Raw genomic sequence first — 16,936 nt, 5'->3', positions numbered from 1 at the left:
TTCTGCATTATCCATTTCCTGCTATGCTGGCAGAAGCAGCCTTTCAGAAAGGTATTAACTCTTAAGATTTGTGATGGTTTTGTAATAAAAGTCCATGAAAATATTCAATATTCTAGATGTGTTTATTTTTCCCTGGCACAGGATGACAGCAAACAAGCTCAGTTCCTAGCTTTGGCTGTAGTTTACTTCATCTCAGTCCTGATGGTCTCCAAGTACCGCGACATCCTGGAACCACAGCGAGAAACTGCGAGGTCTGGGAGCCAGGCAGGTAGAAATATCAGACAAGAAATAAATTCACCAACAAGTACAGGTAAATCTGTTTTCTTCAAATGTTATGTGATTTTTTTTTTCTTTGGAACTGTAATTATTTTACTACAAAGTATTTTTAGAGAGTAGCTTAAGATCCTGATAGGAAATTGCCTGCTACTTTCTTCCAGTATAATAATTTGTGGTTTTAAAATACATTGTCATATTTCACGTATTCTCTGTATTTGCTTACAGGGTATTACTAATTTTCATTTGTATCTTTTTAAATGTTTTTATTTTTCTTTCATTTCAAAATAACTATAAAAAGCCAGGGTTCCTACTGGAGTTAAAATTGTGAAGTACAAGGTAGTTACCAAAAATTTTCCTGAATCTGTTGTGTGTTAGGAAAAACAGATATCATTATACCACAAAATGAATAAACAGAGAGTGCTTGCCTTCATGAGCTCCCTTTGTTTGAGGAAATTTATGGAAGGGTATTAGTGAGGACTGAGGACTTTCTTGGAGTCTGTATTGGTGCCTGCATTTAAAATCCTATGGGAACAACAGAATAAAAAGAAAACATTGCTATTGCCTTCTTTGACTGAACTTTTTGTGACCTGTTTCAGTAGTGGTTTTACTGGCATGTGTTCTTCAGCCCTAAAGGAGGGAATCTGTTAGGTCTCAGAACCTGTTAGAAATGAGGGATGCAAACTTTACCCAATTCTGCTTCAAATATTTTGCACTCAGTCCAGCATTCTTTTTCTCAAGTCTGATTGGATTGATTATAACTGTACCTTCTGCATTAAGAGAGTTGAAAACAGGAGCTGCATTTGTCCACAAAAATTTTTGTGTATGTTTTTGTTCTTGTATTGATCTTTAATTGCTTTCTTCATTTATGAAGTTGCTAATTTTCATTCTTCATAGAAATTTTCCTCCAATTTGTGTTATATTCATGTTTAGTCATTATTTTATGATTCATCATGCTGTTTTAATTTGCTAAGTTTATGTAATTTTCTGAAGTCAATGTGCTTGTAGGCTTCCCATTTGAAAAATACTACATAAACAGCCAGTTAAGAGAATTCATAATTCTTTTTGCCTTTCTGATTTAACATTATGGTTCTGAACTAAGAAACTGCTACTTTCATCCATTATTGTCTTGCCTATTTGCTTGTATATATCTATCTGTGTCTTTTTCCTTATAAATGTTGCTCTTGTGAAGTGCCCAAATAATAGGTATGCTGTTTCCTATCTCTTGATAAGGAAATTGTTTTTTTTTCTTTTAGAAATGCCTTTTTTTTTTTTTTTTTTTTTTTTGTTGGTAATACCATATTTGCATGTTACAATGAGATAGGATATCTGTCATGGATCCACAGTGGACCAGGCCACACATGAATACTAGAAGCCTTTTTTTTTTTTTTTTTTTTTGGTAATACCATATTTGCATGTTTCAATGAGATAGGATATCTGTCATGGATCCACAGTGGACCAGGCCACACATGAATACTAGCTGGCTCACATTTGATTCCATGATTTTCTCCACAGTTGTGGTCATACCATCTATCCCTCACCCAAGTTTGAACCATGGATTCCTTGCCAAGTTAATTCCTGAGCAGAGCTTTGCCCACTCATTTTACAAAGGTAATATTAACATCATCTCCTAACCTGTTTGGGTGTTCTTATTTAATGTAATGCACTTCAAGAACTAAATGTGATGTTACTGTTGATAAATAAGTATACGCCTCAGGTTACATGGAGATCAGACCTGATGACACCTTTAAAATTTTAACTTCCTGCCTACATTTTTCTAGGAAGTGTCTCTCCCACTTTCACAACAATTTCTTATCTTTAATTATTATAAAATAAAATGTAACTACTAAAAAAACCCGAAAGAAAAACAGTCACGAGAAGGGAATGTATATAGGAAAATTTAAATGCTTTGGGTTTGTGGTTATTCTGCTACAATATTAGGCCCATGAAAATAAAATCAGGCCTGTTTTGAAAATATTGCATACCACATGAAGTATAAAGTAGTTTTGTAGTATTCCCTTTCCCTGTATCTTTTCCTGTTCTTTTGCCTTCCTTTCTCGCTTTTTTTCTTGCCTTCCTGATGGTATGTAAACCTCTGATACTGTATGTGAATTATTTATGCCTGTTACTTAATGTGCTGTGCTGTGTTTTTCTTGAAGGAAACCAAGTTTTCTACCAAAGCAACTATTATATGTTTTGGGCCTGATTTGTTTTGTTTTGCTTGTTTGTATGTTTTAATAGATACTCAGTAAGGTAGGAACATGGGGGTTTTTGTCTGTTCTTGAAAAAGAGAGGGTCACCAGAATGTAACTTTAGCCAAGTTTGCATGTACATTTCCACAATTATTTGCATGCAATGTGCTGTAAACACAGAATGTAAAAGAATTTTAAGAAATTAATTTGATGAAAATGTCCGTGATATAATTTTATAAAGTCTCATTGGGTAAAAAGACAATTTTTAAAAAGCATAATTGATTTAGAATGCATACAATTTGTAAAGAAAACAATAATTGACATTATACTTGAGTAATAAGGTGACATGCTTGTCATATGCTGTTCTGGGAGTATTCTGTTAAAACATTTATTACATCAACTTGAACTATTACTGTGTTAATCTGGCATTTTTTGAGCTTTGATATGTGTATGTATGTATAAATTTGATGTATGTATATTATAAATTGCTTTAATTTTTAACAGTGCAAACCAGGGTTTGTGATTTTGATTCATAAGATTGTCTGCCATACAAAGAAGAAAACTTTTATTGCTCAATAGTAATATTATTATCTATTGTACTTGTTTTACCTTAAGTTCAACATAGTTTTGGTTTAGAAATGGTTCAATAGAGCTACATTGAAAGTCTAAGCAGGTTAGAAAGAAAAGTGGTTTGGCTTTAGAAATAAATTATTCAGTAAAGGAAATGTTATCTGTGGTTAGTTATTTGTTGATATCATCAGATCCTTAAGTGTTTTCAGTGTCTGAGTCTTATGTCAGTCTCATATTCTTTACAGCTTTACCCATTGGAGGAAAAATAATTCCACTTTTTATATTGTTAACACAGTTCCTCAGTTTGGAACATCAGCAAAAAATTAAATTAAAAAAAATTGCAAATGCTGTCATAAAAGGCCAGAATATAAAACGTATTTGTCATTTCAAGAGAATCCTTGATTCCAGTGCATAAGCCAGTTGGGTTTTTTCAGTGACCTGACTTGCTTTCAGATATTGGCAGCAAATGTAATTTTTGAATATGATTTTAAATTTTAAGGTATTTTTACTTAATACAAAGTGGTTTAATGTAGCCTTTAAAATTAACAACACATTTTTAAAGCAAAGTCATACTTACTAAAAAATTGATAGAAATTTGGTTGTTACTTGGAAGTGAAGACATATTTTATTCATTCCATATGGCACTAGATGGATATAAAGAATTTTTTCTTCTTTTATCAAGCAAGTAGTATCATAATTGTTAGAACTGTACTGGAAAAGATCTATTTAATTCAGGAAGAGGGCTTGACTCCTTAAAAGAAAACCATTTATCCATTTTTAGTAGAATCTAATTATCTGACCAGGAAAGTTACCAGGGAAAGGTTAAGATAGAATTATCTATATTATCAGTATTTAAGATAATGATTTTGTTCTTTGTAAAATTCTTACGTTTTTTTTTCCATTGTGTGGGGCAATATTTTTAGTTAAAATCTATTTAAATCTGTCTGAGACCCTACTTGTCTCAAGTACATTACAGTATGTGATCAGCAAATGCTTCCTATGAGAAACTGCAGCTGGTGTCAAGTGTGGGTTATGAGAATTTTACAATTTTATTTGATATTATACTCTTCCATTATCATCATAAAAAATATTAAACTTTGCCTTCTTTGTTGATATTACTGGATAGAAATAAAAGATAGTATTGAAATAAAAGACCTAAAAATATATTTTGCGGGGAAATATATTCTACCCTTACAAATGTTTGTAGATGGCAAAATAATGTTTCTTTTACTATTATTCAGATATCGCTCAAGGTCACACTCAGGAAGGAAAAACTATTACAGTAGTGTCCATGACTACCATTTAACAATAAAAATATTTCTTTATAATATTCTATAAATCTGTATTTATTTTTCCTTCTAACTTGACCCATGGGGAGAGAAAAATATGTCTTTATCTGTAGATTTACTCTCATCATAAGTTTGTTGAAAGTGCTTATGTTTCTCCTCCTTGTTTCCAATAACTTTAAAGGGTCTTCAGTACTTACAAATTAGTCAGTATGTAGTCAGACAAAGCAGATCTTGCAAAATTAAGAGAAAGTTCTCTCCCCTCAATTTAGGTCATATATAGCATTACACTTTGAAGTAATTATTTACCAGAGTCTTAAGGGAAATGGCAGATCAGAACTTTTCTCTTGCATCTGAAGTCCTACAAAAGTAAATGCTGCAGACTTGCTTCTTCCTGTTCAAAATACCAAAGAAATAATTAAATTAAAATTTTATTAATTAATTAAATAGGGAGATTTAGTAAATATTAGAATAACGTTAAAAATTATTGACCAAAATCTCTGTCCTGGATTTTCAGGGTTTTATCTCAAAATCATCAGTCATGCATCAGTTCTACTTTCTGGAAAGTATTAGTAGTAAATCAATATTTGAGATAGTCATGTTCATCTCCCTTAAAAATAGGTGAAGAGAGGTTAGGGCACATTTAGGGAACAGTTCATCTGACCTGCTTTGAGATCTACTGGTCACTAGAAATGCCAGTCCTTCTTAATTCGCTATAGCTCTCACTGTAGATCTCTGTCTTGGTCAGATCAATCCTGACTCCTGTGTTATGGCATAAACAAACTCCAGACACAAACATTGGTTTACAAAAAAAGCTGAAATCAAATTCTTTGATGTTAGGCACTTAATCCAATAATGACATTATGTGCCTTATTAATATCCCCATCCACATCTATAATTTTTTTAATATATGTTCATGGATACAACTGTGTTAGTCAAGATGTTGTTGGTGTCCATATACTGGTTAGCAAGAGCTATCCTTCTAAGCTTAGCATAAAATGCCAAAATTTTCATTTCTGAAATGGGAGCAATTGGAATAGTTTAGAAAATATTGGTTTTTGGTGTCCATATACTGGTTAGCAAGAGCTATCCTTCTAAGCTTAGCATAAAATGCCAAAATTTTCATTTCTGAAATTAACAATTGGAATAGTTTAGAAAATATTGGTCTGTTCTCTGTTAATTTCTCTGCTTAGATACGGATATTTTCCCAAACCTGGTAGGTATGTATCTGTGTTATGTCTGGAAGATGTGGAACTAGAGACACAAAAATTAAGAGTAGCCTTTTCTCTTGCCAGGCAGAGGGTAATCAGTACATACTTTGAGGGAGAAATACCTTTCCATCAGAATAAGAGGAGAGACAGAGGAGCGTGGTACTTTCTGCTAATAACAGCTGATAAGCCTTACCATGTAAAACCAAGTAAACGTTTCAAATTACAGCTACCAATTTCAAATAGATATAGCTATAGTGGTCAGGATAACTTGAAATTAGTTTTTCCACTTCTGGTTGCTATTGAAGATGTCCTTGCTTACCTTCAAGGTTTATTGAACTATTCATTTCAGCAGTGTTGTCTCAAGAGTGTTTCCACATCTCCAACAGTAGAAAAGTGTGAATAGTTTTTTTTTTCCTGTTTACACGTCAGCTAACATTCTATTAATTACTGAGAACACAATTAATATTAACCAAGTAACAAGTATATATTTTCAGTTGAAAATTGATGTTACCATTTGCATTATTCAGGAGTGTTTCAGAAATGAAAGCATGGCAACAGTGCAATTTAGTTTATAGTATATTGTGTGAAGCAAATCAGGATGTAGGTTATCAGAAACTTCTGTCAAAAATTGATTGACTTTTCCATTCACTTGCTATCACTGCCTGTATTTTTCCGAAAGCACTGTAAATTAATAGATTTCTTAAAGATATGTGGTGCAGATGGCCTGGAAGCTGTTGATTTATTTTTCTTGACAGAACGAACTATATTAAAATGTTGCAGAAACAGCTTTCTCTTTGAAGACAAATATCCAGTTTTTCAGGTCTACTAGGTATATAGTACTGTGGGAATTACACTGTTGTTCATATTTCTAGTGTAGTAGCATAGAGATTTCCTGACTATTTTCAAACTATTTTGCATTAGAATAGCAGCCTAAGTATACAAAGTGGACTGAAGGACTAATTTCCATTGCCTGTGAAAATATTGTTTGCCTCAGGTAGTCCTGACAAAACTCATGTCTCCATCCTCCTCAAAATCTAGTTGTATATATGTTTCCAAGAAAGGAGAAGGCTATAAGGAGCATGGATGATAATCATCATTATCAAAAAAATACCAATTCTATTGAATTTCTGCCTGCTGCGCAAAATAATCCTGCTGCTCTTCTGATGCAACATATGCTCCTTATTCCAACTACATCTGAAAAGACATGCATTTGAAGACCTTGAGATAATAATGAATACATCTTAATCTATTATTTATTGCCCTTTTCCAGCTACTTAAGTCATCATAGGAAATGTTTGCACATATATTTCATTATTAATCGATCCGTCATTAGGTATGCATGAAGCAGTTGTAATAGGGATTTTTTTTCATTTTTTTCATTGTTTGTGCAAGTTACAGATGTTTTAAAAGTTTTTTTAATAAATTTTAGTTTTTTAAAAAAGTAGTGCTTAAAATGTTTTCATATGTTTCCTTGCCTATATGGAACATTCTCTGTGCTCCAGTGTTAATTTTTGTTGCTGAATGTTGTAACCCATGTGAGAGATTTTATTTCATTTTTAAGAAATGTCGAATTAAAAAACCACCATCTTTCCTCAGCATGCATCAGAAATACAGATATTATCATAAGTACCTCTAAAATATTTTTTTAATTTTGAGTTTACACAATATAAAATAAGTGAATAAAAATATAAACTGAAAAAACTAAGGAAATTCACCAAGGGGGGAAAAAACATGACCATATTGTTCATAATTTCCATTCCGATTTTGTTTCAAAATATAAATACCTGGCTTACTCTAAAGCTAACATTTCTTTAATGTGACTTCTCATTTTCTCATTTTCATTGTATCTTTTTCATATATTTTAGTTAATATCTTGGTAATGCATTGGCTTAGGACATTTTGTTTGGCAGCCAGGTAATCAATCAGACTGATGTCTTATCCATCAAACACTGAGTGAAAACCTTTGAGTAGTAAAGAAGAATTAAGACATTGATTAAAGACAGTGCCTAAACAGATCAAGAGGTTGTGTCTGTCATAAATATCTCTTTCAGTGTCCTTTCTATGGTCAAGGTAGGTATGGCCTGCCTTAATGACTGCAGGAAAAGAAACAAATGATAAAACTTTTGATGAATTTGAGCACATAGAAGAGATTTCCAGTGAACAAAAAGAGAAGACGTGCATTTACACATGTCCAGCTGTGAACAGAGGCTGATGATAACTGTCCTCTTCAATCACTACTCAATCTTGATTTCCCCACCCTAAGTCTCTCCTGCTCTATTCCTCTCCCATTTTAGTGCCTCTCTGCTTTTCCTGGTTGGCAGCCACATCCCTTCGCACAAATCCATACTGGCTAAAAGGAAAATTCCCACCCTCTATCATAAATCTCCTGTACCAAGATCTACGCCCTTCCAATTGACAACCCACCCCAGAGTATTTCCTATCTGACTTTCTTCAGTCCCCTCATTTTCAGCTGTGCTTCTTTTGCCCTCAGACACACATATCAGAGCCCTGAGGTATCCTACTTGTGGCTTTTCCTCTTGCCAGCCAGAGGTTGCCATGGCATGTGTCTACTTTCACCTCTTCATGTGCACATGTAGCGGCATGCTGTTGGACAGCAGAATCTGCACTGCTGTCCTTGTGGAAGGAAAGGGACAGTGTTTGGTCTGACAGGAATTTCAGAAATCTGGATAAATGTGTTGGCTAAATAACAGATGCAGGCTAAAAGCAGTCTGCATTTATCAAATGTTTCTGCAGATGAAAGGCTGATAGTGAAAGAATGGAAAATTGTAACCCTAAGCCAGGCTCTTTTCCCTCACATTTTAATAATACAATTTACAAAGAAACTTGTTTAAAAATATTTTAGAACAGCAAATGAGTTCTGCTCTCAGTGTTGTTCATGTTACTTAGCCACAGAAATAACAGAACTCCATGAAGTCTGTTAGTGGAACATGACCAAATTTGCCTATTAATGCATAGTTACATGAAGATTAATACCAGCCAAGCTGCCAAAATTCTAGACCATCTAGATTCTACACGGTTGGGCCACAATCAGAATCATTATAAAGGGAATTTTCACTCTGGTAAAAACTTTAAACTTTCACAAGGAAATAGAAATGCCAACAGAAGAGAACGTCCTGAGTAGCAGATAGAGAGCAGCTTAGAATCTCAATGCTTCTTTTAGGTGAATTCTTCTCACCACTGTGCCTCAACCTCCAGTGACATTTCTATTGCAAGCTTGTTCTTGCTTACTTCTCTCAATGTACCTTTAAATCAGACCCTTATTACTCTTTGATTCTGTTCCCATATTTAGTTTCTCATCTCAGTTTAATCATGCTGCTTCTTACACATGAAAATTAGTTGACTGATGTTGCCGGGAATAATTTTTCCACTCTGTCTTTATGGCCTGGAGTTTAGAAACTGATTAGTTGACTCTTCCACCTATGGAGGAAGCTGTAATATCACTGCCTTCATGGAATTGAAAGCATTTTCAGCTTGTAGGGTGCTGTTTCTGGAAGTTTGTAGAAAACTATAAAGGGTTTATAAAAGGCAACTATTAAGGTTATCACCAGAGCTTTAAGATAACTATGCAGAAAACAACTCATAATTTTTTCAGCACAAATGCAGAAAAAGGTGGTGGCAAGTCCTATATCAAGATTGCCCGAACCCTTCCAGTGCCAAATATTTCTCTATTGTTTACAGCAGAAATTTGACAAGTGTTTGGGATAGTATCACTTCCCAGTATTTTTTCAGCCATATTTTAAGCAATTTAAAAAATCATTTTCATTCACCTTACTTTTGAAAAATTTCAGCACATTTTTTTCTAGAAGAGAGATTTAACACTATGAAAAAGACAGGAAGATTACAGTAATATACACTTTATTTTTTTCCATCTTTTTAAAGTAAATATTAAAAGTGTGATTTGTATAATCATTTTTAATAATGACAAAATTGTGTGTATTTGCCTTACATACGAAACGGCTCATTATTAGGTTAATAAACAGGGGGAGTGTGGGTTGTATTTTTTAGCCATATGGAAGCAGTGCAAGAGCTATTTAGCTAACTCAGTAGGTTAAAACAATTACAATACACTTCATAAATCACAAGCAAACAAGATATTTTAGGGAAGGAGCGTGACGGATGAGGTCACCAGATATACAATATGTCATTTAGTTAACTTAGGCCCATATTTTTCCCATAATGTAGTAGATGAACTCATTAGTTAGAATGAAAAACAGTAAGAAGGAGGCATCTGGCTTCCAACTGCCTGTTTCTGACAGGGTTAAGATCACTAGATCTAGTAATGATTCTGCTTTGTCTACTGACATGGCCTTGTGCTGTAGAAAACTGATGAGGTTTGCTGAAAATTTAGTGTCTTACTGTCACAGTGTTAGAACATGGACAGATGTAAACAGCTTCTGTTCATGTTTACTATTTTGCTAAGTTGCTTTAAGTATTTAGGATTTTTATAAAATAATAGATATTTCTGGTTTAAGAATTTTCTAAATTACTTTATGAATCAGTATTTATTTCTGCATAAAATTCAGAAGACAACAGAAGTGCTAAGACATGGTGTAAAAGAATATGGAACAGAACTTAGAGAAATCTAGTTTTATAACTAAAACTGCTTGGATATTGTGACCTATGATAAGAAGTTTACCATTTACCTAAAGTAATACTAGTAATAATAATAATGCTGATCAAGAAGGTCTTAAAATACATTTTTTCACCCATATTTATGTGGATTTTACATATCCTAATTTGCTGGGGTTCTTACCTGAAAGATAGTTAAGAAGTCTTAATAGCTCTTAATTTATTTTTCCTTAAGGCACAAAATGTAAATGGAACATTCTAAACCCTTATTCATTTAGCTTGTTTGATGTTTTAAAAATGAGAGTTAATGCGCTCCACTTAGTAGTTTTTAGATATTGTTATTCATAGCGATAAATCAGACTCAGCTGAATTGGCTTAGTGTAGCATATTTGTATTAGGTATTGGGGATACACACAGCAAAAAAAGTAAAGATACAAATCTGATTTTTGTGTAAATCAAGTACCCATACAATTGCTTGAATTTAAACTAACTTCCTTTGATATTTTTTTCCCTAAATCCTTCCAATAAGTGTTATGTACTTTATAGTATGTCATACTGAAATTTTATGTCCACAAATATAATTTTACTTCCATTTTTAGCATCAAATGGTGCAGGCCTCCCATTGTTTTATTTTCATTTAGGAACAAAGGTTTGCAAGTCACCTGCTGATTAATTAAGTACAGTCCTATTTATAGCATCTCAAGATTAGTTCTATTTTTTTTAACATGCTATGCTGATTGGAAAGCGTCTCCATAACCTTAATTATATCTTGATGACTGTCACTTTGCAAACTAAAATTTATTCATGGTGAGTTTACACTGGTTTTCTTGTGCCAACCCTGTCATCCCATTTTGGGTTTGTTTTTTTTTTAATTTTCATCTACAGCTTGTGATAGCTGTTGTATAACTTTTCAGTATCAGTTTGGCCAGACTGTGTCAGCCAAGCTCTTCTCTGCAAGAGTAGATCACTATGTATCTCCATAGTGGCACCTCCACATTTCTGGATTATGAAGACATACACAGTATTACATAATGAATCCTTCCAGAGCCTTCTCTAATGCTGTTAATGCTTAGCTGTTGCAGGAACTATGTATTAAAAATAGTTTGGAGCCACATTTGCCTTTTCTGTGATAGTATTGTATTGGTAACTAAACAGTTACCCACTAATTGATGTATCCAAATCCTTCTCATCAGTCGTTTACCAAAGATGAATTCCAGTTATAATGGGAAGCTCTGTGACCTTCACTAGATCTTCACAAAGCTTTTCACTATTAAATGTAATTTGCAGTTCTGCCATAATGCCTTCTAATAATACTGCTTCTGTGACCATCAGTTGCACCTCTTAATTTTGTCATCAAATTTCACCACAATGTTTTCACCTCAACTCTTTTTTCAAAATTTGAACAAAATAACTCCCATGGTAGTTTTGCTCAGTGTGATAGACTTTTCTTTCAAAAGTAACTGATGGCTCCTTCTTAGCCAGTCCCTTTTCCCACATTCTATTTCCTGGGGCTCATGACTAAATTACAATCTGTTGTGACAACCTCAGCTTTACTGAGTTTACTATATTGACCCTACTTTCTCTGAACAATAAGTATTGAAAAGCTCTTTTAAGAAAGACATTTTTAAAATTAGTCTCATTGCATTCCATTACTATTCTTTACTCCAAAATAAATCCTGAAATCTTGCTTTCTGCTGAATATTTGCAGTTCTCCAGATAATTTTTTTCCCTATCTCTTAAAAAGAGAAACATTGTATGGTCTTTTCCAGTGATGTGTTACTATCTCCAGTCATCAGTTTGGCAAAAAATGCCTACTACTAGACCAGTAATATCATGGATATTTCTTTCAAAATAGTCTTAGTATCAGTTCATTACTACAGATTTTAATGTGTTAAAATCTTTCTTCTGGTTTACTCAAGGTAGTTGACTTTCCACTGTATTTCTATCAGGTTTTCTGTTCAGCATTGTTGACCTTAATGGAAATTGAGGTTGGGTGTAACCTAACTTCACCATGTAGTGGACCATCCTCTCTTTTCAGTGCCCTCTTTTCATTTGCATAATAATGGAGCCTTATGCCATTTTATTCACCATACATTTCATGGGCAGCAACCTGCTTTACTGGCTGTCCAGTACTAATCTTCCCTTCAGTTGAGAAGTGTTATCTTTGTATGGATGGAGTTTAAACAGACAAGCAGAAAATTCATTAGCATCATTCTGTGGATCAGATGTCTTTCTGTGCCAAATATAGGCAGTACTAAGTAGATACGGATCTTTTTGCTTCCTGACCTGGCAGATGCTAAATGCATTTGATGCAGCTCATAAATCCAGTTTCTACTTCCTGCTTCACAAAGAGCTCATATCTATTTGATAAGATGTGTTTAAGGCACTTAAGAGAAAAAGAAGGAAGTGGCTTCAGTGTTTATGGCTCTTAAAAGAAGAAAACAATGCTCCTTTATAATGGGTGATTATGCATCATCTTTTTAAAAGCCTCTTCTGTTCTTTCTTACTACTTGTACATATGAAGAAGTTTACATGACCATTAGTTGAAACACATAAATAGTCTCTTGCAGATTTTTTTTTATGTGTACATGTATGTGCCCACATGCTAAATAGGTATTTTTTATCTGACTGTAACAAAAAATCAATAGTGAGATACGAGATTGTTATTAAAGTTACATTTCTGAAGCGCATTTTTTTGGTAATAGGGCTTTATTCAAATACGCCAAAAATATTACCCATAATATCTAAACCACTGTATCAGACCCATTAAAAAAGTGTTCTTATTTAATAGATAGGACAGCTAAATTTTGTAATCAAGACAAGTAATTTAATGAGAAATAATGCAGTTTTAAAATAATCTAGGAAAGCATTTTGTTAACAAGAATAACCCAATTTGTCTTTCTCTAAAAAAATTAGGATGTAAGTTACAACTCTAGCTGACTTTTGTCTAAACATAGCAACTTATTCTTATTTAATAAAGATTTTGTGTCTGTTTCACTGAAGTAATTAATAGAGGTATGGTCTTCTCGGTTACAAGATGCTGTAGAATCCTTTTCAATCTGGAAGTGTTCCAAACTCAACAGATTTCACTTGCCTATATCTATGAAGCTGTATTTATTTTGTTCATCAATTGTTCTTGAATTACTTAATTTACCTTTTGTGGGAAAAGAAGAGGTATCTAAAAATCAATAATAACGCTTGGTTTTTTTCCTTCATGTATAAATTAATCTGTATTCAGTGCAATGATGTGTGTAGAAATGCATGTAATACACATTTTTTAAAAAACACAAAGCTAAAAAATGGTCTAGCAGTTTTCTTTTGAATTCAAACTTAATATTTGATTACAGCAATACAAAAGTAAATTTTACAGTAATCCAAATGCATAAGTGATTGCAATTTTCCCTTCTAGTAGGCTCAAGGATAATACAGTTCTGCAGTTGATAGGTGTTTTTTAGTGTTGTTTTTGCTGGCAGTATTTTGCTGTTTGATTACTGTGTGAGTAGTGGCCTGTAATTTCTAAACGTCCCTGAGTTTGTATAATGCAATTCTGGGCTCCTTCCAAGTCTGTCTATATACCAAACAGCTGTTGGAGGTAAAATATTTTGTATGTAGAATGAATCTTTAAGGTTCAAATACCATTATTTGTGGCCTAACACATTTCTGTCATATAAAAACCTTACGATGATATTTTATGGGAAAATATCAAACTAAATTTTGTTCATAATCTCTGTTTCGCTGCAGAGACACCAACTGTGTTTCCAGAAAACATCAAAGATAAAGAAACACCAACACCGGTTGAAGATATTCAGCTGGAAAGTTCTATTCCTCATACAGATTCTGGAATAGGAGATGAACAGATGCCAAATATTTTGAATGGGACAGACATGGAGACCAGCACTGGTCCTGATGCTATGAGTGAGCTGTTGTCTACTTTGTCTTCAGAAGTGAAGAAATCTCAGGAGAGCTTAACAGAAAGCCCCAGTGAGATTCTGAAACCTGCATCATCAATATCCAGTATCAGTCAAAGTAAAGGAATCAATGTCAAAGAAATACTGAAAAGTCTTGTGGCAGCCCCTGTTGAAATTGCAGAATGTGGCCCAGATCCAATCCCTTACCCAGACCCTGCACTGAAGAGAGAAGCTCAGGCTATTCTTCCCATGCAGTTTCACTCATTTGACAGGTATATGGTTGGACTTATTATTTTATATTGATGTAATTCAGCAGTTTGAAGGGCTTTTATTTCTTCAAGAAGGTTGTTCTACTATTGGTTGGTATTATAGTATGTTAAAAACAACAGCACTGTGTCTCTCTTTCTGCATTACCAACAGACCACATAGTATAGACAAAAGTAATTCACCTTGTTCTTCTCTGTTAGCAGTGAATAAAACTCTATGAAGTACTTGGGAAAAAAAAACCTGTTGCAAAGAAATATATGTACAATAAAATCTTTTTTTCTTTAAGATGCTATTTTAGTGAGAAGAAGGAGGGGCAATATCTTCTGATACAGAACAGATTGTGCAGAAATTCAGTGGAATTTTTTTTCAAAGGCTTAAATCTTAATTAGATCCATCATTGAACTGTTTTCTGGTACTGAAATGCTTTGACCATGGCAAATTGTTTGCTTGGTCATGGTGGAAACCAGTTTCCTTTTAGGTCTTTCAATAAGAAGCTGTTAAAGCTCAGAAGTTAATGCTTAAAACTAAATTCACAAACATTTCCACAGAGAGTCCTTTTTTGTTGGTTTCTTTATTTATTTTTTTTTCCCCTTGGGCTGTATCTTCCTAGTTTCTAATGAATATACTTGCCATTAAATGTCCAGTCCCTCTCAGTCATCCTGAACAGAGATTGTGGTGTTGTGGAATTCTAAGCAACCTTCCAGAAGTATAGTCCCATCCATTGTGAGTTTAGACCTAAGTCCTGTGAGTGTTGATGTGGTTGTATTTTACATCTTTTCAGTTTCTTCACAAAAATATTTTTAAAATGTTAAAAATTGAATCAAGGCTTAAAGACAATTTAAGACATGTCTTGAAAACTTAAAAGTGTATTAGTTTATCAGGCAGGTTCAGGTAAAGTTCCGGCAAGTAAAACACTGAAGGAAATAAAAAAAATAAGGCAGAAAAGAGTTATCTTGTGATTTATGAGGAAAAAAAAAAATCTATATTTACAGAAAACCTGCAAAAATATAAATATCTTTATTAAGTCTTAAGAAAAATAATATTCAGTGTTTTCAACATAACATAAACAGTAAAGTGCAAGAAGATATGTCAGAATTTTAGAATAAAAGTGAAGTACTTTTCCATTATGAGGTCCATAAAAAAATCTGATGTCTTCTTGTCTCTCTATATATAAATAACGTTTTTCTGAAATAATTTGATTAAGAATCAGATAGTGTCTGTTGTAAGAAAGATGATTTGATCAAGATAGGAAAAGTGAAATATTCTTTAGAAGCAAAGAATATATCCCTTTCTAACATTTTAGGTGTTAAATAATATTTTCGGTCTTAAGAGTTTTCTAGAGAAAGCTCATTTAAGAGCTTTTTTATTAAGTTATTTTTTTTAGTTCATCAATATGCATATTTTTATTTTAGATTGACTTCAATATGAAGTGAAAATTTTTTTTTTCTTCCTATACAGTTAAGAATTTTTCCCCTGTGAAGAACCACCATATTTCAGAATGCATGCTTGTACATTAAGCAGTATAAAACATCATGCTGCTTGTAGAAATAATCACATCTTAACTGTAAACAGCAAAAAGAAGTTTGCTTTATATAAATTTCTACCTGGGTTAATAAGAAAAATATTTCATTCAGAGAACAGTGGTTGATTCACAAAATGCCAGACACCTAAATTAAAAAGGAACATATCGTCTCATGAGATGTCTTTGCCATTGTTAGAGGGAACTTGGCATGAAAACTTGGCATGAAGGTGATTGAAGACGTGAATTTTACTGTGCATTTTAAAATTATAGCCCTATAAGGAAGCAGTAAAAACTCCAAGGGCCTGCAGTCAGTTGGTCATAACCTTTATTTAATGTGAGCACCTCCACTTAATTGTTCTTACAACAATGTGACTGCTTGTACCTTTTGAACATCATTAGTAGTAGTAGATAATATAGAATTAGAGAAGTATTTGAGGTGTCTTATGTCTAGAGCTTATAAGTTTTGATAGATATTTAATACTTAATAAGTTTAGCAGCTAATGAGTTTAGTGGTTTGTTTTTTCCCTGACCTGTTACCCTGTCAACCAAATGTGATGATTTCCCGTGCACTGCCATGTTGTATCTTGGTAGCATACATTGTACATTCAGCGTTTGGAATCATTCACTTCTTCAGAGAAAAAAAAAATAAAGTGATAATGGGTAAAGTTTAGGCAAAAGAATTCACTTTTACATCATTTTTGGTGATTTTTTTTTCCCTCTCTTAAATAAATGACCCTGCTGTCTGATTTTGGTGAGTGAGGTAGATGATGATTTTTATTATAACCAACAGCTATGAAGGGGAAAATGGCAGGTTCAGGCAAGTCCAGCAGACTGTGAAATGTTACATTCTTTTATCCAACTAAACAAATGTTTTTGAACTGTGGCCATCTTGGTAAAAATACAGATGTTCTTAGCCCATCAACTAAGACCTCAACTGACTGGTTCCACTCCTTGGCTGCATTATTGAATGATGCTCACTGTTCAAGCAAGATTTTTCTTATTGCCAGAATACTTATTTGACCACTGTAACAATATTTGGAATCAAATATGGATGATGATGGTATCACTTTTACAAATTATGAAAGTGGAGCAGATTCAGATCTGCTATATTCAGACC

At 33.3% G+C, this 16,936-nt stretch overlaps 1 protein-coding gene across 10 annotated transcripts in view; it reads left to right on the top strand.

The window, feature by feature from the left end:
• NBEA (neurobeachin) overlaps positions 1–16,936 on the top strand; it is a 453,154-nt gene that overhangs the window by 157,974 nt on the left and 278,244 nt on the right. For 8 of the 10 annotated variants that reach the window (XM_039696621.1, XM_039696630.1, XM_039696623.1 and 5 more), the window contains 3 exons: positions 142–310; positions 1,789–1,884; positions 13,864–14,302. In XM_039696621.1, coding sequence (XP_039552555.1) covers positions 142–310; positions 1,789–1,884; positions 13,864–14,302 — 704 coding nt within the window. The remainder of the gene's footprint in view (positions 1–141; positions 311–1,788; positions 1,885–13,863; positions 14,303–16,936) is intronic. The other 2 variants (XM_039696627.1, XM_039696628.1) reach the window with 1 other exon arrangement.

The sequence above is a fragment of the Passer montanus genome, unplaced genomic scaffold (assembly GCF_014805655.1).
Source record: "Passer montanus isolate IOZ18808 unplaced genomic scaffold, ASM1480565v1 scaffold99, whole genome shotgun sequence".
In the NCBI taxonomy this organism is placed as follows: domain Eukaryota; kingdom Metazoa; phylum Chordata; class Aves; order Passeriformes; family Passeridae; genus Passer; species Passer montanus.
Note: the sequence above shows the minus strand (reverse complement) of the source record. Positions and strands in the feature narration are given on the sequence as shown.